The following is a 21,925-nucleotide window of genomic DNA, read 5'->3' as shown; positions in this document are numbered from 1 at the left end:
ACGCAATCAATGCGCGGGCATCGGCTAAGTCGAAGTCTTGACTAGGCCGGCCGGCCGGCCTATCTGGTGATAAAATAAACGATACAGAGCACTGCGATTTTCAGCAATAGTGATAAAACTTTGATGGACTCTGTGAAGTAATGAATGGATCGTGCAGTACCTAGCTCTTGCTAGATAGAATGCTGATGAGCTGTGAACGGGAGTACGGAGTGAGTTAGCCCGACCAGACGCTGTAAGTACGCTGTGCGAATACCTGTCGCGGCGTACCTACGTACAGCGACTGGGCTGTATAGGAGTGAGTGTGGTGTGATTGATAATACGTAGCCCGACCAGACGCTGCGCTACTTACAGCGACTGGGCTGTGTTCAGTTAGGCCTACTGCTGCTCTGAAGTATGAGATCAAGTCAGCACTAAGCTCTGTTCATTTTCAGTTCAGAATTTAAAAAAAAAAAAAAGCTCTTACCCATCTAAATTTTGAAGTCTACCTGGTATTGGTCCTGCGTCACCAACATTGTCCCCTGGCCTGCCGTGTGGCAAGGGCTCGTACTGCCAATCTCCACTAAGTCCGTCCGCTTCAACCGGACCGCCCTGGGCCTTCCCCACTAGCTCGCCCGTAGTGTCTCCCTCCTGCGCCCCGCCGTGCGGCTCGTCAGCAACATCTATCTCTCCAACTTCACCAGGGTCATCATCACTAGTTTCATCATCGTTATCATCACTATAGTGTACTGTATCACTCAGTTCATCATCGCTCCCACATTCAAATTCCACCAAGAAATCATCCTGATCATCAGTGCATGGCCTTAACGTACGATGTTGTGCATTATCGAAAAACAAACTTTTAAACTTTGAATGCAAATACTATCTACAACAACTTGTATGATACAATGCATGCATTATGCGCGCGGGGGCCTGCGGCGCTCGAGACCTTGCGCGATTCCTTTCATCCCATGACGTCATCGGCACAGCCTCGAAATTTACGCTGTGACCTAGATTTCAGGGGAGTGACAGGTGTAAATTTTCAAAATCCTCTATTAAACTCCACTTCAAAAAGGCCATTTCAAATGATGTAAACGACAAATTGTTCTATGTGTCCCGCTCTTTCACTTCAAATGTAATTCTATTTCTTTAGTATTCCCCTTTAACATGTGGATTGAGTGAATACAGCAATATTAGTAGAACACATCAGTGAAAGTTTGAGGAAAATCGGACAATCCATTCAAAAGTTATGAATTTTTTGGAAGTGTCTACTCAGTTACTACTGGCTGAGAAGACTACTACAGCTTGTGATGTCACATGTGTAGAACAATATAAAGAAAATATAATGAAAATTCAACATATTTTCACTTTTCTCGCATAATAAAAGAACACTTGACTTGCCTGTTTTCTGGAGGCAGGGGGAATTATATTACCCCTCAACATACGTCAGCGACAAGTCGATGCACAATTTTGTGAAATTCTCTTTATATTTTCCTTATATCGTTCTGCACATGTGACGTTGAACGGATTGTCCAATTTCCCAAAAAATTTCACTGTGTTCTACTAATATTGCTGCATTCACTAAATCCGCATGTATACAGTATAGTATAAAGGTTGACTTGTCCTTTAACACTTCTTCACATAAATGTAAGAAAGTTGCTAAAATGAAATTAAAGTGTGTTGCGTCGCTAACAATCATTATCTTTGTGCTTCTGTTTTATTGACTCTATGGGTTAATTGGGGGGGGGGGAGTGAAGAAAAGGTGGCTTCAAAACTTTTTTTGATTGCCCATTTTGGGCAAGCATTTTTTCTCACTGTTCTATTAAAACACTTGGCCGACTTTCATTTTCACTTGCCCCAGGAAATTGGGCAAGCGCTTATGCCGCTCCTTGACTTGGTGTTATGGGTAGGAAGAAAATGGGAAGTGCTGGTATATCCTTTTTGCAGAGAGGGTCACAGGTCAGAGCTCAGTTAAGTCAAGATCAGTAGACTTCCTCAAGGTATCATTAAAGGGTCATGTCCCTATTGCAGATGTAGCGATTGTGTGAGAAGTGGGGATGTTCCAAAGGATAAATGTGGATTCAGTAAATGCAGAAATATTAGCATTACACATCAGTAAAGTTTGTAGAAAATCGGACAATCTGTTCAAGTGAAAGTTTTGGTAACACCCCCATCCCATCTCAGTAGACGGTGATTCTGCTTCAATCATCAAAAATCTACACAGGATGGCTTGATTGCTTCGAATCGTCTCCATCATATCTTGAGCATTTCAGAAGCATGGAGGATAGCCACCATCTCCATGGTCACCACCAAACTTGAACATGTCTAAAGCCGCTGTCGTGAGAGGGCAGCAGTTTTAGAGTGTAGCACAATCACCCTCACGAGCGTATTTACCCGTTAAGGACGAGTCCCGAATATACTCGGGCAAACGTCTACGGGAAATGCGTGTTGGAGCAAAATCAAACCATCCTCAACGGGGTAAAAGCAGCATATACTCATAGCTCTAATGTGGTAGCAACACATCAAGCGTAACTCAAGAGCATTGAATGTGACTCCCATGGTGCGTAAAAATTGCCATATTAATTTGTAATTCTTCATAAAGCATAAATGAAATCCCGCTTGCACATGCGCCAACAATTCGCTTTCAATATGGCGCCATTCTGAAATGCCTCCTGCCGAATAGAATTCTAAATCGTGATCAATTGCTGCAGTCCCTTGACATTAATGTTAATTAAAGCTGCTACGATTTTGTTTGGATGGTTTGTTTGGATGCCACTATCGCTCCCTAGAAAGGAATCATAAAGATTAATGCTCTTAACCCGTTCCTTAAGGGAACCTGGTATACCAGGTTCCCATGGGGGCAACATATACGGGAACCTGGTATACCAGGTTCCCAAGATGAAGACAAGAGTGCGTGCATTTGTGACCTAAAGTCACGTTTATTTGTGTTATACTGCCAAGAAAAATGGGTTTGATAGAAAGATAAAAGTTTATTCTATCAACACTTGTTCTCTTTCTGTTGGAAAACTGTGTATATCAGAGTATTATTTACCTTTTTCCGATTTAGTCTGCGCTTATTCTGATGTAAAACTCGTATGAACATGTACTCAGCAATCAAGACTTAGCATACTAGAATCAAGATATCTGTGTTCCCTGACCCCATTCAGGTGCCTGGTTTTGTGTAGAACAAAAGAGTGTGTGAGCCCATCAGCGCACACTCTATTCATCCCTTACACCCGATTGATTTTTTCATTGTTTGATTGCGCATGTACTTGACTGTGGAAAGCGGATACATGTACCGCTTGACTGCTTTCTCACAGGTGGATAACCAACATGTCCGTTCTATGTCAACTGGCAAAAGAATCTTGTTTGGGGGCATGAAAAAGGCACTCAGAGAATTGCGGGAGGAATGGGTTAAGAGGAATAGGGGTCATTTTGACCAGGGAAGTGGGAGGAGGAGTGGAATCTTCGACATCCCCTTTGTGCCCATGCTCCAAACCGTCAAGGTTAGGTGTTTTCGCAAGTAATCTCATTACTGCTTTTCCAGTGCGTACACGCTCTAAAACTTCTGTGATTGACATCTGCTACCAAATCTATCACACCATTGCATCTGCGTAGTTACCGGCTTCAAACCGGTCGGACAAGCTTTCAGCTCAGCTTGTACCACCGTGGGTAGGGTCCGTGGTACCACATACTGTTTCTTGTGTCATGTTGTGCTCTTGCTCTAGCTTGTATCAGGGAGGTGGACATCAATACTCGCATCCTGTCTGTTTCAAGCAGCGGTATAAGACCGTTTGATCCTTTGCATGGAATACCTTACCGAAGGAACTCTGCTCATCAGCCTCGGTTTTAATATTTAAAAAAAATTTGAAAAAATTCTTATATTCTTTTTGACTCTGGTATGGGACAAATTTGGATGTAAAGCACATTGATGAGTTTATTTGGAAATGCGCTGCAAAAAGACCTCGTTTCTTCTTTGTCTTCTTCTTCTTTTTTCCTGTACTATGCAGAACCCCCTGAGAGTATACTCGCGCACTTGGTGGGCTCTCCCAGGTGACAAATGTGAGACTCCAGGCATAAAAATGCACAAAAAATATATACATGTTTCTAAACAAATTTTATACAAGTTAAAATCCTTCTACACTGCCCTGGGTGGCTAGTTGAAGGTGACGTCTTTGATCTTTGATTTAAAGATGTCAAATGATGTCGAGCTCACTACATCTTGAGGCAGGTGGTTCCACAGGCGGATGGTGTCTGAGAAAAATGTCCCTCTTGGGAGTGATGTGCAGGTTCTGGGGATGACAAACATCTTGTTGTGTCTCCTCTAGTTTGAGTGTTAAGGGGAATGAGTTGATCATCAGGAATGTCAATGAGGTTGTTGGTAATGCGGAACATCATGGTGGTTTTGGCCATAGCTCTCCAGTGTTCGAGAGAGTCCCACTCGGTCCCACTTAAGCTGCTCTAGCATGGTGATGACGCTACTTTCTCTGAGTAGTTATTTGTGACAAAACGGGCGGCATTGTGTTGGAAGGATTCAACCTTGGTTTTGTTCCTCTCTGTATGGATCTCCAAATGCAGCTGGTGTACTCCATGATTGGTCAGACAAGAATGTTGTAACATGTTGTCTTGATGGCAGATGGGCATTTGCTCAAGTTGCGCTTTAGGAATTCAAGGTATCTCATTCCTGTGTTGGTGATACAGTCTATGTGCCTGTTCCACGATAGGTCGTTGGTGATTTCACCACCCAGGTACTTGGCTGATGGTACTGCCAGCAGAGGGTGACTATGGATGGAGTAGGTAGATGTGACAGGTTGACAATGTTTGGTGATGTGGAGAACTTGGATGGAAGGTAATTAGCCACTTGTGTTCCCAGTGTTCTAGTGCCTTGAGATCCTGCTGGACTTGTGCACTTTCATCAGTATTCTCAGTGGTTCTGTAGATGACACAGTCATGTGCGAAAAGTCTCACTTTGGAGCCCCTTGCCACACAGGCTGTAAGTTATTAATATAAGCCAAAAATAAAAGTGGTCTTATAACACTGTGCCCTGGGGCACACTGGATGATATGGGAGATTCATCTGATGATTTGCCATCCACTACTACCCGCTGAACTCTGCCTTGCAAGAAGTTACCAATCCAGCTGAGAAGGCTGCCTTGGATTCCGTAGTATTCGAGTTTTTGGAGTTGTTGGCTTCTTTGTCGAATGCTTTCGCAAAGTCGAGAAGTATTAAGTCTGTTTGTGATCCATTGTCCAGGTTGTTTGCTACGTCATCCACAGTGATGATCAATTGGTATTCACTTGAGCAAGCTTTGCGGAATCCATGCTGGACGTCTGTCAGGATACTGCATGCCTCAAAGTGTTGAATTGTTGCACTGTGGATGATGTGTTCCAGCAGTTTGCTACTGATGACTGTGAGTGAAATAGGGCGGTAGTTACATGGTTTGCTCCTGTCTCCTTTCTTGAAGATTGGCGTGACTGTGGCTGACTTCCAGATATCTGGTAAAGTGCCTGTGTCAATGGAAGCTTGGTAGAGAATTGCAAGTACAGGACCAAGGCTGTCTTCCAATTCTTTGAGCAAGCAGGCTAGAATCTTGTCTAGTCCTGATGCCTTGTTTGGGTCTAGTTTGTTCAGAAGCTTGATTCCCCCGTTGATTGATACTTGGATGTGTGGTATATTGGGAAAAGGAGAATGGCCCAGCTCAGGCAGGCTGTTAGGATCTTCATCCTTGTTGAAGACAGAGCAGAACTGGTTGTTAAGAATGTTATCTTTGTCTTTGCCTCCAGTGTATGTTGGTCCTCGTTGACTTCGGAGTGGGGTGACCCTATTGGTGTGGCAACATTTGCTTGAGATGTAACTCCAAAAACGCTTGGGGTTGGACTTGAGGTCGGGACATATAATGCTGTTGATAAATGTCTCATATGCATCCCTACACGCTTTTTGCAGTCGTTTCTTGAGGGTAGTGTACCGGGCCCACATTTGTGCTTTTTTACAGGGATGGCAAGAATGGGCTTTGTTGTCTGCAAACTGTTTTTTGTCTGCTCAGCCTTTTCATTTTCCAGTTTGCCCAGGTTTGGTTGAAGCGGGAGGAAGTCATCTTGGAAGGAACCAGATTCAGTATTTTAAGAAGACAGGATTCAATGGTAGACCACACCTCGCTGACAGAGGAGGATGAGTTGAACTTGCTGATGAATTCTTCTGCCATCTTTTCCCCTTCATTGTGGATGACTTCCATGTCGGCTTTGTCCCAGAGGTATATACAACGTACGTCGTTTCACTGGTTTACGGCGTCTTGGCTTGATGTCGGTGTCCACGAATACTATTTCGTGATTGCTTATGCCTGGTATTGGTTGACACTTGTTGATGCAGGAAAGTCAGTTGATGAGGAATAAGTCAAGCGTGTTGTCTAGTCTGGTGAGGAAGGTGACGACTTGGTCGAGCCCAGCTTCAAACATGGTGGCGATTTAAGTTCTTGCTTATACTCTGTGAGTATTAATGGCCAGGGATAGAGGAACATACCATTCGATGTCAGGTAGGTTGACGTCACTGCCAATCCAGAAGATGGATTTCTTGTGTTGGTGTGCGACATTCTGGATGTTGTTAAATAGGCAGTCCATGTAAATATCATTAGAACTTGGTGGGCGATAGACAGCCCTGACTATGAGGGACTCTCCTCCACGTGGCTGTTGTCATTCATGGGATCAGATCAATACTAACAAACGAGGCTTCACAAGTTTTGGCTGAAAAGAGAAGTTGTGCGTAAAGATATGAGGCAACAGCAACACCTCCGCAGCCATCGGGTCTATCTCTGCGGAAGACTTCGTAGTCCAGACTGGCGGGAAATATTTCATGGTTTTGCACGTTGAGGTTCAGCCACGTTTCAGTTAGGATGACAATCCCAGGTTTGGTTGTGTTCAAGATGTTCCAGAATTCAACTACCTTGTTTTTTATGCTGTGGCAGTGATGACAAGAACGCCCAAGTTTCTGAGCTGTGTACTTCTTGATAAAGAAGGCTGGGTGTTTGGCCTGTCCTCGTTTGGAGATGGACAAGCTAGGGGTTAGCCGGTGAGGCTAACATGGGTCAGGGCTGTCATGATGCTCATTTGGGGAGTTGCAAGATTCACTGTCAAGGTAAGTCGAGTCAAAGAGGCTTGATTAAAATGTGGGATACCACAAGCAGGGCAGTGCCATGATAAGTCTGAATAACGGAGAGAGTTAAACACAGGAGTGCATATGTTCATGTAGTTCTTGTGGAACCATGTGTCGCAGTCATCGTAGGCAACAGTGGGAGTTTTCCATTTGACTACTTTGTTGCAAACACCACATGGGTATTTAGGCTTGTGGGTCATGATGAATCACACTTTATGCAGGCCTGGCACATTGCAATGATTTACAGTGCCTGTTCAGTGTTAATGCACCAGCAACAAAAGGAAGAAACGGGGCCTTGGCTTGAGCAGGAAAGGCCTCTATGCTCACATGATGATGCATGTTGAATCAAGAAAACTAAATGGCTGCCCTGTTGTTTCAGGGCTGTTGTTGTATTCTGAGAAGTTGATATTCCTCAAAATAATGTCAGACCTGTACAAAATAAAGTTGAATTAGGGAATATGATTAAATCAGAATATGTCAAAGTTAGGATTGATCTGGGATGGCCACTTGCGTGTACAAGACCTATCAGAAATGTTGGTGCGGAGCATGGAACTTCAAAGAGTGGACAAACGATGTGATTTACAAGGGTCATCGAGCAGTCTGGCAGGTCTTACGTAACTCTGACGCTTGTCGGCCGCGGTGGTTCTCTGAAGAGGAGCGTATCTCCATTTTTTTCCCCTACTTGAGGACAGCCTGTAATCAAATGCAAAATTTCAAGAGGGTCTCAAAGACAAGGCAGGAGTGAGATTTCACTCCTTCTCTTCTCACCTCCCTTTTTTTGACCATCCAGTGCATTTATCTGAGAATGCTAAGCAGAACCTAAGGTGGTGGATTCTTAATGTGAAAGGATTTAAATCCCCACTACAGTGGCAAGGACTGCAAGAGGAAATACACACCAATACAAGTAGTGCTGGATGGGGGGCTAGTGACCTGTGCACAAAGTCAGGAGGGAGATGGAATGAACAAGGAGTAGTCAGGGCAAGAAATAATGACTTAAATTTCATAGAAACTCTGGCAGCAGAGTTTGGATTGATAACCCTTTGTCCTTTGTGCAGACATGCATGATGTGCACATATCAGATTAGACAATGCCATAGCTGTGGCAAATCTGAACAATATGGGAGAATGTAAATAGAGAGACTGTGATATAGAGACGCAGAATGGTGTGTTGAGAGGAATTTATGGTTAACTGCAGAATACCTCCCTGGGCGGCCTAATACAGAGGGAGATGCCATGTCCAGAATTTCCATGACAAATCAGAATGGATGCTTGACAGAGAGTTGTGGATCATTTTGGTACTTCTGAAATTGATCTCTTTACATTGAGATTGAATGCACAAGTTCCTTGATAAATCTCATGGTCTGCAGAGCCAGAAGCAGAATCAGTCAATTCTTCTCTGCCAAATTGGGGGACACTGAAGTTTTATGCCTTCCAGCCTTTCTCCAATACTGTCCAATACTCTCCGATACCCCACATCCACTTAATGACCATCTAGAATTATTGTGTTGCAGGATTTGCAGAGACGGTACATAAACACAAGCCTGAGTGACAAGACGGCCGACATTATTTCAGCATCTTGGAGAGCTCCAACCAAGAAATGGTATGGAGTCTACACCAAAAAATGGAAGACTTCTGCAAATGCAAACAGGTCAACTTCCCACACACCAACACAAACCTGATTTTTTATTTCTTCACAGAGTTGTTTCACCAACAAGTAGCGAGCTACAGTTGTTATGATACAGCAAGGAGCGCTCTATCTACTTTGGTGGAGTTAGATTGTTCTCACACAGTTGGATCACATCCCTTGATATGCCAGTTTTTCAAAGGGGATTTTCAGCTTCAATCCCCTGTAGCTAGTTTGCATTCGGGATCTGAAAGTGGTGTTAAATTACCTCAGGAAAATGTCACCAGCAAATTCTCTACACTTTATGCAACTAACACTAAAAGTGGTCTTGTTGATGGTGCTGGTAACTGCACAAAGAATGCAATCTTTGTCTCTTTTGTCACTTGACCACATGATTTTGAAAGAGAGTTCTGTTGTTATTTCTTTTGACACACCTCTGAAGAAACATCAGCCAAGAAATAAAAGTTTTTGCAAACATATTAAACTGAGAGCATATTCAGCTGACAGGTGTTTTGTGTGTGATCCGGTACCTACACCAGTATATCCAACGTACCGAACAGCTAAGAGGAAATGAAAAGCGACTCTTCATTAGCTACCGTAAAGCACAAAAGCAAGTGACGCGACTAACTATTTTAAGATGGCTATGAACCACTATATCTGCAGCTGGAATTGATACAGACACATACAGACCTCACTCAATGAGTGAGAGCTTCAGCCACCTCTACCATAAAAGAGAAGTGAGGTCCCTGTTGAGGAGATCCTACCGAAGCTGGCTGAGCTCGAGAAAATTTTTTTTGCAGGTATTATCAGAAACTTCTTAAAGAACAAAAATTTGATATGGCTGTTCTGGGGGGCATGGAAGGCCAGTAGATGTAGTACACGATGGATACGCCATATATTTTGCGAGTCTAAATTTTTGAGAATCGGAATTCCCGATTTCGCGAGTGGTTAAATTCGCGATCGTGGAGTCCCGTACTTAATGGAGAAGTGTAAACGCATACATCACATTCAGGTTGGGATCTGAGTCAATATTTTTTCGTGTGTCTTTAATTTCGCGAATAGCACCTGACTCGCGAAAGTCGCGAAAATAAAAACCTCACGAAATATTCGGCGTAAGTATTCAGTACTTGCAAGACTTTTCTTTATAGAGTACAGACAATTTTTATGCCCAAGTCATGAAGTGGTGCCGGAGGCATTATGTTTTCGGGTTGTCCGTCCGTCCGTATGTCCGTACGTCCGTCCGCATTCGTTTACGCGATAACTTGAGAACTATTGACTGGAATTTTACCAAACTTGGTCCAAGTGTAAAGTATGATAGGGCAATTACTTGATTAGATTTGGGGTGAAATCGGCCAAAGGTCAAAGGTCAAGGTCAAATCATGAAATTGTATCCGTTTACGTGATAACTCAAGACTGGATGGAGCAAATTTCACCAAACTTTGTCCGAGGATGATGTATGATGGGACATTTATTCGATTTGTTTTTGAGTGAAATTGGACTGAGGTCAGAGGTCAAAGATCAAGGTTAAATCCTAAAATTTATTTGTTTACGTGATAACTCAAACCTGGATGAAGCAGCTTTCACAAAACTTGGGCCAAGTATGATGTATGATGCGGCAATTAGTTGAGGAGATTTAAGTGACATTGGCAAGAGGTCAAAGGTCAAAAGGTCAAGGTCAAATGCTAAAAATGTTGCTATTTCCCCCATATCTATGCAATGCCCGAAGGTATATTTTTGAAACTTAGTGTAGATATGTACTACTGCGTAAAGATTCTCCAGAGAGAGTTTCATGTCATAAGGTCAAAGGTTAGGGGAAAATGTTGCAATTTCACTTTTCTTGCGAATGGTTGAATGTATCTTCATGGAACTTGGTACATATGCATGTACTGACTGGTAGGGATTATCTAGGGAGTTTAGGGGTCACGCGTCAGGGGTCAAAGGTCAAGGTCAACTCCTCAAAATTTTACTGTTTCCCTCATATACTAGTATTTGCAATGCTTGCATTATTAGTTTTAAAACTTAATATATACATGTATTACCTAATGGAGATTCTCTGGGAAATTTTCAGCCAGAATGTCAAAGGTTAAGGGTCAAAGGTCAGGTTTAAATGAAAAAAAAAAAATCTATTTTGTACTGTAATTACACTCTTTCTTCATACCTTCAAAATTACTCAATGCATAAATTTATAACAGGGTCGGTCAGAAGTCAAGTAATAATCCTCAATTCCCCAAATATGTGTACCTGCACTCTTAGACAATTCTAGCAAACCCAGTTTGAGGAAAGTGAACATTCAAGACATTTCTGACAAACCTGTCATATCAATATTTTGCCAGTTATGTGAAACTGTCATCACACATTGTGAAGACATTGTACTTTACAACTATTGGGAGAATCATGCATTATGGCGGAGGCATCAGTCGCCATAGCGACATTTCTAGTCTCTGCTGGTTTGAACCAACCAGATGAACAGCCATACTTGTAGGTAATTATAGTGCTTCTAATTTTCCTCTGATGGTGTCAGTTGACACACATCTTTTTGCATGTCAGTGTACCGGCAATGTCTTTGAACTCTCATATTATGCCATAAGGAGAGTTATGAAATAAAATACAAAGATTAAACAAGAACTTAACGTTCGAAGTTTGAGATAGGTTCCGTAGTGACTGTGAGCACAGTGTTGCTTTGAATATTGTTGGTGCATATGCAAGCCTGATCTCACATCATACCTCCCCTCAAAATAGTCATTGAAATAAATCTCAAACTTTGAATGGCAAGTTCTGGTTTAATCTTTCTACTTTACAGTGTTAAACACCAGAATTGGTGTGAGCCCCAAAAAGCCCTATACGTTTGCCCTTCAGCAAGGCACTTTATCCGCATTGCTGCTCTCCTCCCAGGAGTATAAATGGGTACCCGGTAGGATGAGAAAGCTTATGTTGGTTGATCAGCATGTGCGTGCCTGTAAAATGGCGACTGGCTGGAATGCTCCCCAGGGAGTGGAGAGTGAGCACTGTCAGTGCTTGCGGGAAATAATGTATCCAGACACCGAGGTAATAATAGTATGTATGCGCTTTGAGCACTCTATAGAGTGGATTAAGCACGATATAAATTCATATTATTATTATTATTGCAAACCAACCACGAACGAAAGACATTGATGCACTAGACCAGGGAAGTGGGAATGAAGGAAAGCATGGAGTAATTCCTTTCTCCATGTACATGCAGTATGGATCCTTTTTGTTTAACGAAATTGTTTGTTTTTCATTTACCATCGCTATTCAATGCAAGTAGTGTAAGTTACAGTCATTGCAAATATTTATGAAATTGACTCATTGTCAGAGACAATTTGTACTTTGCTTGGTTCTTCAGTATGCATGCATTTTACCCTTTCAACTGAATGGATGACTATTCTAAAAGTGAGAGTGCAATTTCACACCAGGTTCGAACTGGTGTTCTGGAATGCTAAGGATCTAGGAAGAAAACCATGTTGTGTACATCCATGTTGATTTGACACTGACATCTGGCTGAAGAAATTCAATCATATAACCCAATGCATACCCTGATAGCTTGTGCATGAACCCATCATTAACATATATCACAGTTAATCCCATCGTAGTAACAAGGTCTTGATCAGGGTACAGATGTCACAATATGATTGGTTTGATCGCAGAACCAACGTCCCCTCGTCGGCCTGGAAAAGCAGCATCAACATGGCAGCATCATACTGTCATCATCTTCAGTGCAGGTTGAGTGTAGAGAAGCCATAGTGCAATATCCGTACAGGCCAGAAGGCAATTGTGGCACAATCTGTGAATTTTTCACAGATTGGCGAAGACATGCCTTCCTAGTGAGATGGGGGTGTTATTACCGGACAAGAAGACTACAACCGCAGTGGAATGATATGAAGAAAATATAGAGGGAATTCCACAACATTCCATTTTCATCTCACTTGCGTAACAGAAGAGACATAAGCATCATTTTTCAGACAGGGTGAAAGGTCAAAAGGTCAACTAACTTTCTCCGATGAGCACTGTACTCAAATTATTGTGGTGTACTCTCAATAACTTTCCACAGCTTAAGCTATGACTACCAAACTCACACCACAAGTACATCACCAAAAGATGCTGGTAAAGTTTGAATATTGGTCAAGTCTGACAAGGTCAAATGTACTTTTGTAATATGTGATAAGTACTGTACTCATAGTATTGTGGTTTATCCTCAATAACTTTCTACAACTTTGAGCTTTGACCACAGAAATTCACACCACAGGTACATGACCTAAAGATGCCATTCAGGTTTGATTATTGGTGAAGTCTGACAAGGTCAAAGGTCATTTCAATGAGCTTGACCTGATAAGCTCTGTACTCATAGTAGTGTGGTGTAACTCTTAATAACTTTCCACAGCTTTGAGCTATGACCAAATTCAACACAGGTACATTACCTACAGATGCCAGTCAAGTTTGAATGTGGATGTAGTCGGACAAGGTCACAAGGTCAGTGGACTTTACCTGATAAGCACTGTACTCGTATTGTGTACTCTCGATAACTTTCCCCAGCTTTCAAGCTATGACCACCAAACTCACACCACAGGTACAATCACCTAAAAATGCTGGTCAGGTTAGAATTTTAGTTAACTCTGACAAGGTTAAAATTCAATGAGCTTTCCCTGATAAGCCCTGTACTTACGTTATTGTGGTTAACTCGCAATAACTTTCCAGAGTTTGAGCTACAACCAGGAAACTCATACTACAGGTAAATCACCTGAAGGTGCCAGTCAGGTTCAGGTATTGGGGAATTTCAACAAGGGCAACAGTCAATGAATGTCCCTTATAAGCACTGCACTCGCGATAACGTGGTGTACTCTCAGTAGCTTTCCAGAGCTTTGAAGTACGGCCAAGAAACTCATACTACTGTTACATCACGTGAAGATGCCGGTCAATTTCAAATATTGGTGAAGTCCGACAAATGAACTGATATTGAAGAACATTATACTCAATATTGGGGTGTACTGTCAATAACTTTCTACAGTTTGAACTATGACTGTGAAATAGGAACCATCTCCTAGGTAAATTACCTGAAGGTGCCAGTCAAATTTTAACGTGGGTCCGGTCTGACAACATCAAAGGTCAAGTGGTCAGCTTCATCAGACCTTCACAACGTTTGATTGTTCAGAAGCTGTGTCAAGTTACCAAACAATGTACACATTAATGATATGCAGACAAGACATCGCTTTGTGTCTATCTTGTTACTGACATATGCAAAGGGTAACATTATTTGCCCTGCTTATGACAAAAGCAAGAAATGAAGTACTGGACATAGTAATAGATATTTTCATGTGAGTAATTTTTTGGGCTCGGCTTGGTGAGGTGAATTTCACGTCTTTTTAATATAAAGATATTTGCATGCTTTTATTTTCCCACCAGATTCTAGTTGTGCGAAATGCATGAAAATTTCCACTTTTACAGTACCCTTTAACTGTGCTAGAAAATGAAAATATGTTCGATTCTCTTTCTGTCTCCTTTTTATCGTTGCTGTATTGTGAAATTGTTGTAGTGTTATTTCCACATTAACTGAGTTCATATATACAGTGTATATACATATTATACATAATTATACATGTATATATATATATATATATATATATATATATATATACAGTGAACCTCGCCTAAGTCGAATCTATTGGGACCGACGAAAACACTTCGACTTACGCGAAATTCGACTTCCGGGAAAGTCAATTTTTTTTTCGACTTGTATTTCCTGACGAATTTTCATAATGCAGTGTCTTTTTATGTTTTTATTGGGCGTGAAATTACAGTAGACGGTAGTAATATGTTGTAATTTGTTTGTTTTGTTTAAGATTTAAAAAAGAATCCTGAAGCTCAATTATTGGACTGCTATAATCGAAATGCGTTGCACATAATGTCTGCCAAAGATCGCCAAACGAAAGCGGGAGTTCGGGGGCATCATCATTTGTTTGGGGATGTCGTTTTTACTTCGGCAAGAATTTCAAAACAATAAGAATTTTTTGTGTGAAACCTTATCCGCACTGTGAGTCATGATTTGGTCATGATTTGGTCATGATTTCTTTTCAAAAATGTCTTTTATGTCTCGTCATAGCGCAAGACCTTCGCCAGACGTGCGCGATGTTCGCAAAATCTTCGTGAAACCCCGAACAGACCGCGAAGCTTCGAAGAATATCTCGCGCATGTTTCGTGATATTTCCCGATGAATTTTGATAACGCAGTGTCTTTTTATGTTTTTATTGGCCATTAAATTACATTGGCGGTAGCAATAATTGTAGTAGTTAGTGTTTTTGTTTTGTTTGAGTTTTAAAAAATCGTGAAGCTCAATTACTGGACTGCGATAATCGAAATGCGTTACGTGTAATGTGCGTGTTTTATGTGGTCACATCGCAAATGGCAAAATCTAACATTCGCATTTTAGTCTGCAAAAATCGCCAAACGAACGCTTGAGTTCGGAGGCGTCGTCAATTGTTTGGGGATGTCGTTACTTCAGCAAGAATTTCAAAACTATCTGAATTTTTTTTGTGTGAACTTTTTCCTGACAATGAATCATGATTTGGTCGTGATTTGGTCTCGAAATGTCTATAAAGTCTCGTCATATATGTGCGAGACTTTCGCCAGACTTGCGCGATGTTCGCAAAATCTTCGTGACACCCAAACAGACACCGAATCTTTGGAAAATGTCTAGTGTATGTTTCGCGAAATCCGCGAAGTTCTTCCGATCATTTTACGACATAACTGCAATACCTGTTCATGTACCTTTTGAAACATTCTCACGAACGTTTGGCGCATGTTTGATCTATGACCTTTTTAACGCTCTATGTTTTCTGCGAGACAAAATCATAGCATACTACAGTAGAACATCCACCTATCAAACAACTATACACTGTATATGAAGGGTGCTGTTCGTTATTCCGAAGGTTCGATATTTCGAAGGTTCGTTATTCCGAAGGTTCGTTAATCCGAAACACACAAATTCCCTATACCTAGAGGTTCGTTAATCCAAAAATGAAAAAGGGTTCGTTAATCCGAACATTTGTGGTGTTATTCCAAAGGTTCGTTGTTCCGAAGATTTGTTAATCCGAAAATGAAATGCGGAAAAACGAATTTTCGGAATAACGAACCTTCGGAATAACGAGCTGTAACCGTATATGAAAACAAATTTTTTTATATATAAAAAAGATCCCAAAATACACTTTAAATTACTCAAATGCAGGCGGAAATTACATTTGAAACTTATGATAATGTGTAGGGGGAATCCACAAAAAAATATGCTTGTTAATTGTGGGGTAGCCTAGGTCATCAGAAAAAAAACAAACAAACAAACTAACGGTCTGCACACACATACACAACGGGGAAATGAAAGGGAAAGAAAGGAGAAATACAGGAAAGAGAAAATCTTCAACTCAAGACAACTATCAATCTCCTTGGAAACATTATTCTCCAATGATTATTGAAAAATTTGCGTGGTTGAATTTCCGAAGTGTGTTTTTCGTTTTCGTAACTGGCTGTATTTTAGCAAAAGTACATACGACATTTACACATACATCATGAGAACTTAGCACAAACTGCGCAAAAATGCGTGTTTTTGTTTTGTTTGTTTGTGTTTTTGCTTCATTGTCCGAACACATTCGGATAAAAACTTCCGAATGTTGGATTTTGCCATTCGTGTCCTTCGCAAATCGTTTGCGTGCTCCGTGAAATCTCACTGAGCTGCGAATGTTTGCGAGCGTAGCGAATACTATTAATTTGCAAGCAAATTCGTAAACAAATGCAGTCAAACTCGCAGACTGTTTTTATTGTCGGAAACAGTTTTTGTTGTCGCAAAGAAATTTTTAACACGCTACGCTCGCAAACATTCGCCACTCAGTGAGATTGCTGGCTTTTACCAGATTGTGAGGATTTTTTTCTTCTTCCCTTTTTCCCACAAACCCTGCTGCGCCGCCCGCACATGGCTCGCCTCTAACCTGGTACATGTGATTTATGTTCTTCTCAGCTGGACATCAAGGATACAAGGGATATTAGGATTAACTTGTATTCGACCCTTGGGAGTATTTTATTACAAAAGTAGTGTGTTTTTTCCTTCGTTTGTTCACTAAAGAATGAAAGAACGCTCACTTCCATGTTTGAATGACGTATGGGGAAAAAAAAACTTTGACTTGTGCGAGGGAAATAACGTGTATTTACACAAATCTGGACTCGAAATTATCTTCGACATAGGCGAAATTCGACTTGTTAAACTTTGACTCGTGAAATATTATTTTAAAGAAATAAGTAGAGAGAAAATCGGGACTTTTCTGGAGCTTCGACTTGGCCGAGTTTTCGACTTGTGAGAGGTCAACTTAGGCGAGGTTGACTGTATATATACATACACACAGTCTACATTTAGGGTAAATTTTATTTTAACTCTGCGCTACAACTGAATTGATGTAGTTGGAGTCCAGAACAAAACTAATGAGCTATATTCCTTGTTCGCCAGCCACTGAACCAATATTAAACAACAAAAAAAAAAACACATCAAACCTTGAATCATGTAAATTGCAATTGAAAAAAATTCTGCCTTGCTAATGAAGACTGATTCAGTAAAATACATTTTGAAACCATGCATGTATATGAAATTATGTATTTATGTTTGTGATACCATGCAATTACACTGAAGGTTAGTACAACTTAATTGTAAATGTTAGATGCTTGTATTTGATTCCATATGTTTAAATTTTATATCTCTGCCATGAAGTGTTGCTTGTTGCTTTTTGTTTTGGGGTTGTCTGTCCATCTGTTAGTCTGTCTGTAATTAATTTGTTTGAGGTATCCAAGTGAAACTTGGCATAGAAATGTGTGAGTAGACAAAGTTGTGCCTATCAACCTGGGGGTGCATATGCTCAAGGGCATAAGTCAATTTCATGGGGTTAAAGGTCAGGTGAAGATTTAAAAATTTGGTATTTAATGCTGAAATTACACCATTTCTCGATACCCTGAAAATTACTTAGTACATACGCTTTAACAATTAAGCATAGTATACATAACTGCACAATGATTCTTTAAGGAAAGATTTGGCCATGGGGTCGACGGTTAAATTTGATACTGCGTCACAAAACCAACAAAAAGTCACCAGACATGGATTTTTAGTAAAGGGCAGATTCTGAAAGAGCTTTAAAATTAACTTTAACTTTAAAATGATGTTTTTATAACTCGATATAAATGGACTCTCCTACCTACAATGTACATGTATCTTAATATTGGAAAGAATGCACACACTAGAAAAGTGTGTACTGAGAAAAGAGGCTCTGAAGTATCGGGTCTTTATTCAGTGTTTAATCTTTAACAAGACGCGCTCTGTGCCATGAATGGCACAAAAAACAGGATGTAAAACTTCACATCAACAACAATGAAGGGATTATCAGGTTAAGCTGAAGTTGAACATGCTGTATTAACATGTTCTGTCCATGACTTATGCCAAATTTCAAAGCAGTAGTACGTATTATCCTTTCAAACTTTATCAGAGTTGAAAAGGAAGAGTGTGCAAAGGGCTTTGAAGAAATTAGAAAAAGGGACTTTGAGACACACTCAATCACAACATTCTACGAAAACATGTTCTAGAAAAACTTCAAAAATCACAATTTTCCATTCGTTTTATGATCCCAAACTTTAGAATGATGTAAAAGAAAAATTTCTCATTCAAACAATACAGAAAACTCAAGATTCACTAGGTTGACCTGTTTCATTAGTTTGAGTCCTCCCGTAAAAGATGCAAGGTCACAAATGATGAAGTTAAAATGTCAGTATTATATTTCCAATGTTTTGAAAATAGCTCAAAGAATTGTCATGAAAATTAGATATTACAAGCTAGTGATAATTTGAAGACGGATTTGGGCTGTAGGGTCAAAGGGCAAGGGTCAAAGGTTTATTGAAAATGCTCAAATTTCTGAATACTCGCTCTCTGCAACATTTTAGCCATCCAAATAAAATCTGGTTCAAGGAATTTATAAACACTAATAAAACACACTAGGGGTTATACCACAAAACTTTCAAACATATCATTTCAATTTTTTACCAGTCATGTGAAATTGTGGTCTGACACTGTCAAGATGTACAACACAGAATGATGCAATATGATGGTGACAAGCCAGTCACCATAGTGACATTTCCAGGACTTGCCTTGTTAGCTTTCCTGAGCCAAAGGCTTGAGGGAGGTATTATGATCATTCATCCTCTGGCGTCCATCACCCTTTTGTATTAAAGTGGATAATATGTTCTCTTTAGGATATTGTTATATAGTTTTGTACTAGTGAGAATTTGAGTACAAGTACAAAAAGTTCTAATTTTTCACTTTGTTTGACAGTATTTGCTTGACTTCTTGTTCTCTTGCAGGCTCTGGAGTCAAAACTTGCCTCATGCAGAAATTTTGTCAAAGATAAGGAAGTTCCCAGGAAGCCTGGTAGTCCTGCTGATACGCCACGGTGAGAGGAGTTCTATTTTGACCAATTCTATTTTTTGTATTCTTTCAGAAATGCCTATCTATGGTGAAAGATGTGATTGTTGTTTTACTTTTATTACTCTTTTATTTCAGGCACATGCTCTGCAGGTATGCAACAAATGTTTGACACTTTAAAACTATGACTATGCACATGTTGATTCTGATTTGGCCTAAATTATGCAGTAGTTGATTGTAAGCATCTCTATTAAAGATAATATAAAGTTTTGGTACCTCAAAAGTTTCCCTGAGTTTCCTTGTCTTAGTTTGTGTTTCAGGTGAAAGTACCTTTCATATAACTAACACTGTGAGACTAAAGCCCGCCGCACACTATACGACTCACGACCTTACGACTGACAGACTTTGGATCTGAAATAAACAAGCGGTGTTTATTCTGAGGATATCGTGATTTATTTCGGATCCAAAGTCTGTCAGTCGTAAGGTCGTGAGTCGTATAGTGTGCGGCGGGCTTTACTCGCCCCAAAGTGCTCTCATGTCTTAGTAATCATGCAATAAGGCCAAAAAAAAAAAATTTGTTGCATTGGCGTAACCCGCCCGACCCTAAAAATTCCGCCGACCCCATGTTTTTTTATTATTTTTTTTTGCTATCGATATCAAATATCTTGTTGATTGCGATCGCGATCGCACAAACCCGGAAGTGGAAACGGCTCTGGGGATATCGGATGTACGAGGGAGAGATCTAGCGCCTCGCATAAGCCTTCCTTGATCAGTACGTCATCTGTTTCCAACACGGACACGTACTCTAACAAGATTTATTCAGTGTATACGTAGCATTCAGACTGCGATGTATTGTGCACAGTTTTGCCATAGGTTTCTTGTGTGGAGAACTTACACGAATCTGTATATGTGGGACTGTAGTAGAGATCGCCGTGTGCGATGAAAAGATCGTACATATGGGTCAATTTGCATCTATCTTATCTAAGTCAAAATAGTAAAATATGAAGTGAAAACATTCAGGATAGGGATTTCAACATCTTTAAATTCTGTGAAGGGGTATAATTCCAGTAATATCGGCCTCATAAATGATTTGTAGAATAGATGAACACAGCACATTCGGGTGCAGCAGTTGTAACTGTTTACTGAGCTGAGCACGAGTTTTACACGTAAAATGCAGGTAGCAAAAAAAAAATAAAAAAAAAATCCGCCCGACCGACCCTATTTGAAAATCTCATGTTACGCCAATGCAACAATTTTTTTTTTTTTGGCCTAATGGTTTCGTACAATATGTGTATATTGATTCTCGCAGTACCGCGTCGAGTCAAACTAACGGCTCGTTCGAATTTTTCAGAGCCCACTCTGCTCTGGTACGAAACCATTATTGCATGATTTCTAAGACATGAGAGCACTTTGGGGCGAGTAAGTCTCACAGTGTTAGTTATATGAAAGGTACTTTAACCTGAAACACAAACTAAGACAAGGAAACTCGGGGAAACTTTTGAGGTACCAAAACTTTATATTATCTTTAAATGTTCTCTGACTTGTATTTTTTATTTCAATTTATTTTATTCACAGTGACAGCATTATTTAACAGACATTCCATTCAGTTCCACTGATACCCAGCAGACCTGCTTTCCAAGGAAGACCCCGTTTCTTTAAGAAATCATGATCTTGATTGAATGTTGTGTATCTCCAAAGGAAGTATCACCTGTTTTATGGCGGATGGTCTGTCTGAAAGCTTTCGCTGGCAAGCTCTTAGAGCTGTGAGGGTGCAGTCATCTAAAATGATAAGACCTCTCACAAGACTTCAAGCACTTTGGTTCTCATTACCAGACACCACAAATTACAAAGATGACTCCCATCTTCAATGGATTGTAATTCTGACATCAGTGCTGAAAGGCTACGGTCACAACCCCCAAAATCAGCCTGCTTGGTGACCGGTCAGCACGTTTTTTACCAATTTTGGTGGGACAACGACCGGTGACCGACAAGTGACTGACCAGGAACTACTGGTTTTTAGGGTATCAGTCGGTCACCGCTGAAGTTTTAACGCGGAGTTAAAATTTCAGCGGCGACTGACCAGTTTTCACTCGCCACCCAAAATACACTCTGTGTCCGAGCGACAACCACCGAGCGCTTTAGGGAACAGAAATGATAGAGACAAAAATGACAAAAGCACAGGAGAAAACCAAGGGAATAGATCGAGCGGTCGCCATCGAGCGAAAGTGATAAAGATAAAAAAAATAATGACAGAAGCACTGAAGGGACCAAGGCATAGATGGGTAAGACAAGCTAGGGCAATGTGGAAAAAGCAGAGGGAGGGATAGAGACAAGGAAACTCCACCAACATCTCAGCATCTCAACATCTCGGCAACCATCATGAAGGACATGAAACCTTTTGGCAAAAGAGATGAAAGCTAAAAGTTAGTGTCGATATGTAGACTTAGTAATTTATGCTTTGGTTATCTTATATCATTATTAAAGGCCTATTGAATGAAGAAGTAATGAATGAGAAGAGATGGAGAGATGAGAATATGAAATTAAATAGGAGTAGAAAAATACTGTAAAATATAGAACCAAACAAAGATATTTTGGAAAATTCTAAACTATTCTAATTTTTGTTCCATCTTTGGTTTTCCTCTGTTATGTTTGATTTCCTAATTTCTAGTTATCTGTGGTTTCACTCCTGATAACTGAGGTTTGGTAGTTGGTAATTTAACTCTTAAA

General features: G+C 40.5%; 1 protein-coding gene across 1 annotated transcript in view; it reads left to right on the top strand.

The window, feature by feature from the left end:
• LOC139712267 (nuclear distribution protein nudE-like 1-A) overlaps window positions 1-21,925 on the top strand; it is a 297,794-nt gene that overhangs the window by 241,799 nt on the left and 34,070 nt on the right. The window contains exon 8 of the mRNA XM_071624108.1: window positions 19,138-19,226. Within this exon, the coding sequence (XP_071480209.1) occupies window positions 19,138-19,226 (89 nt within the window). The remainder of the gene's footprint in view (window positions 1-19,137; window positions 19,227-21,925) is intronic.

The sequence above is a fragment of the Diadema antillarum genome, unplaced genomic scaffold, assembly GCF_040938485.1.
Source record: "Diadema antillarum isolate AM-2024a unplaced genomic scaffold, OU_Dant_1.0 seq00001781_RagTag, whole genome shotgun sequence".
NCBI lineage: Eukaryota > Metazoa > Echinodermata > Echinoidea > Diadematoida > Diadematidae > Diadema > Diadema antillarum.
Note: the sequence above shows the minus strand (reverse complement) of the source record. Positions and strands in the feature narration are given on the sequence as shown.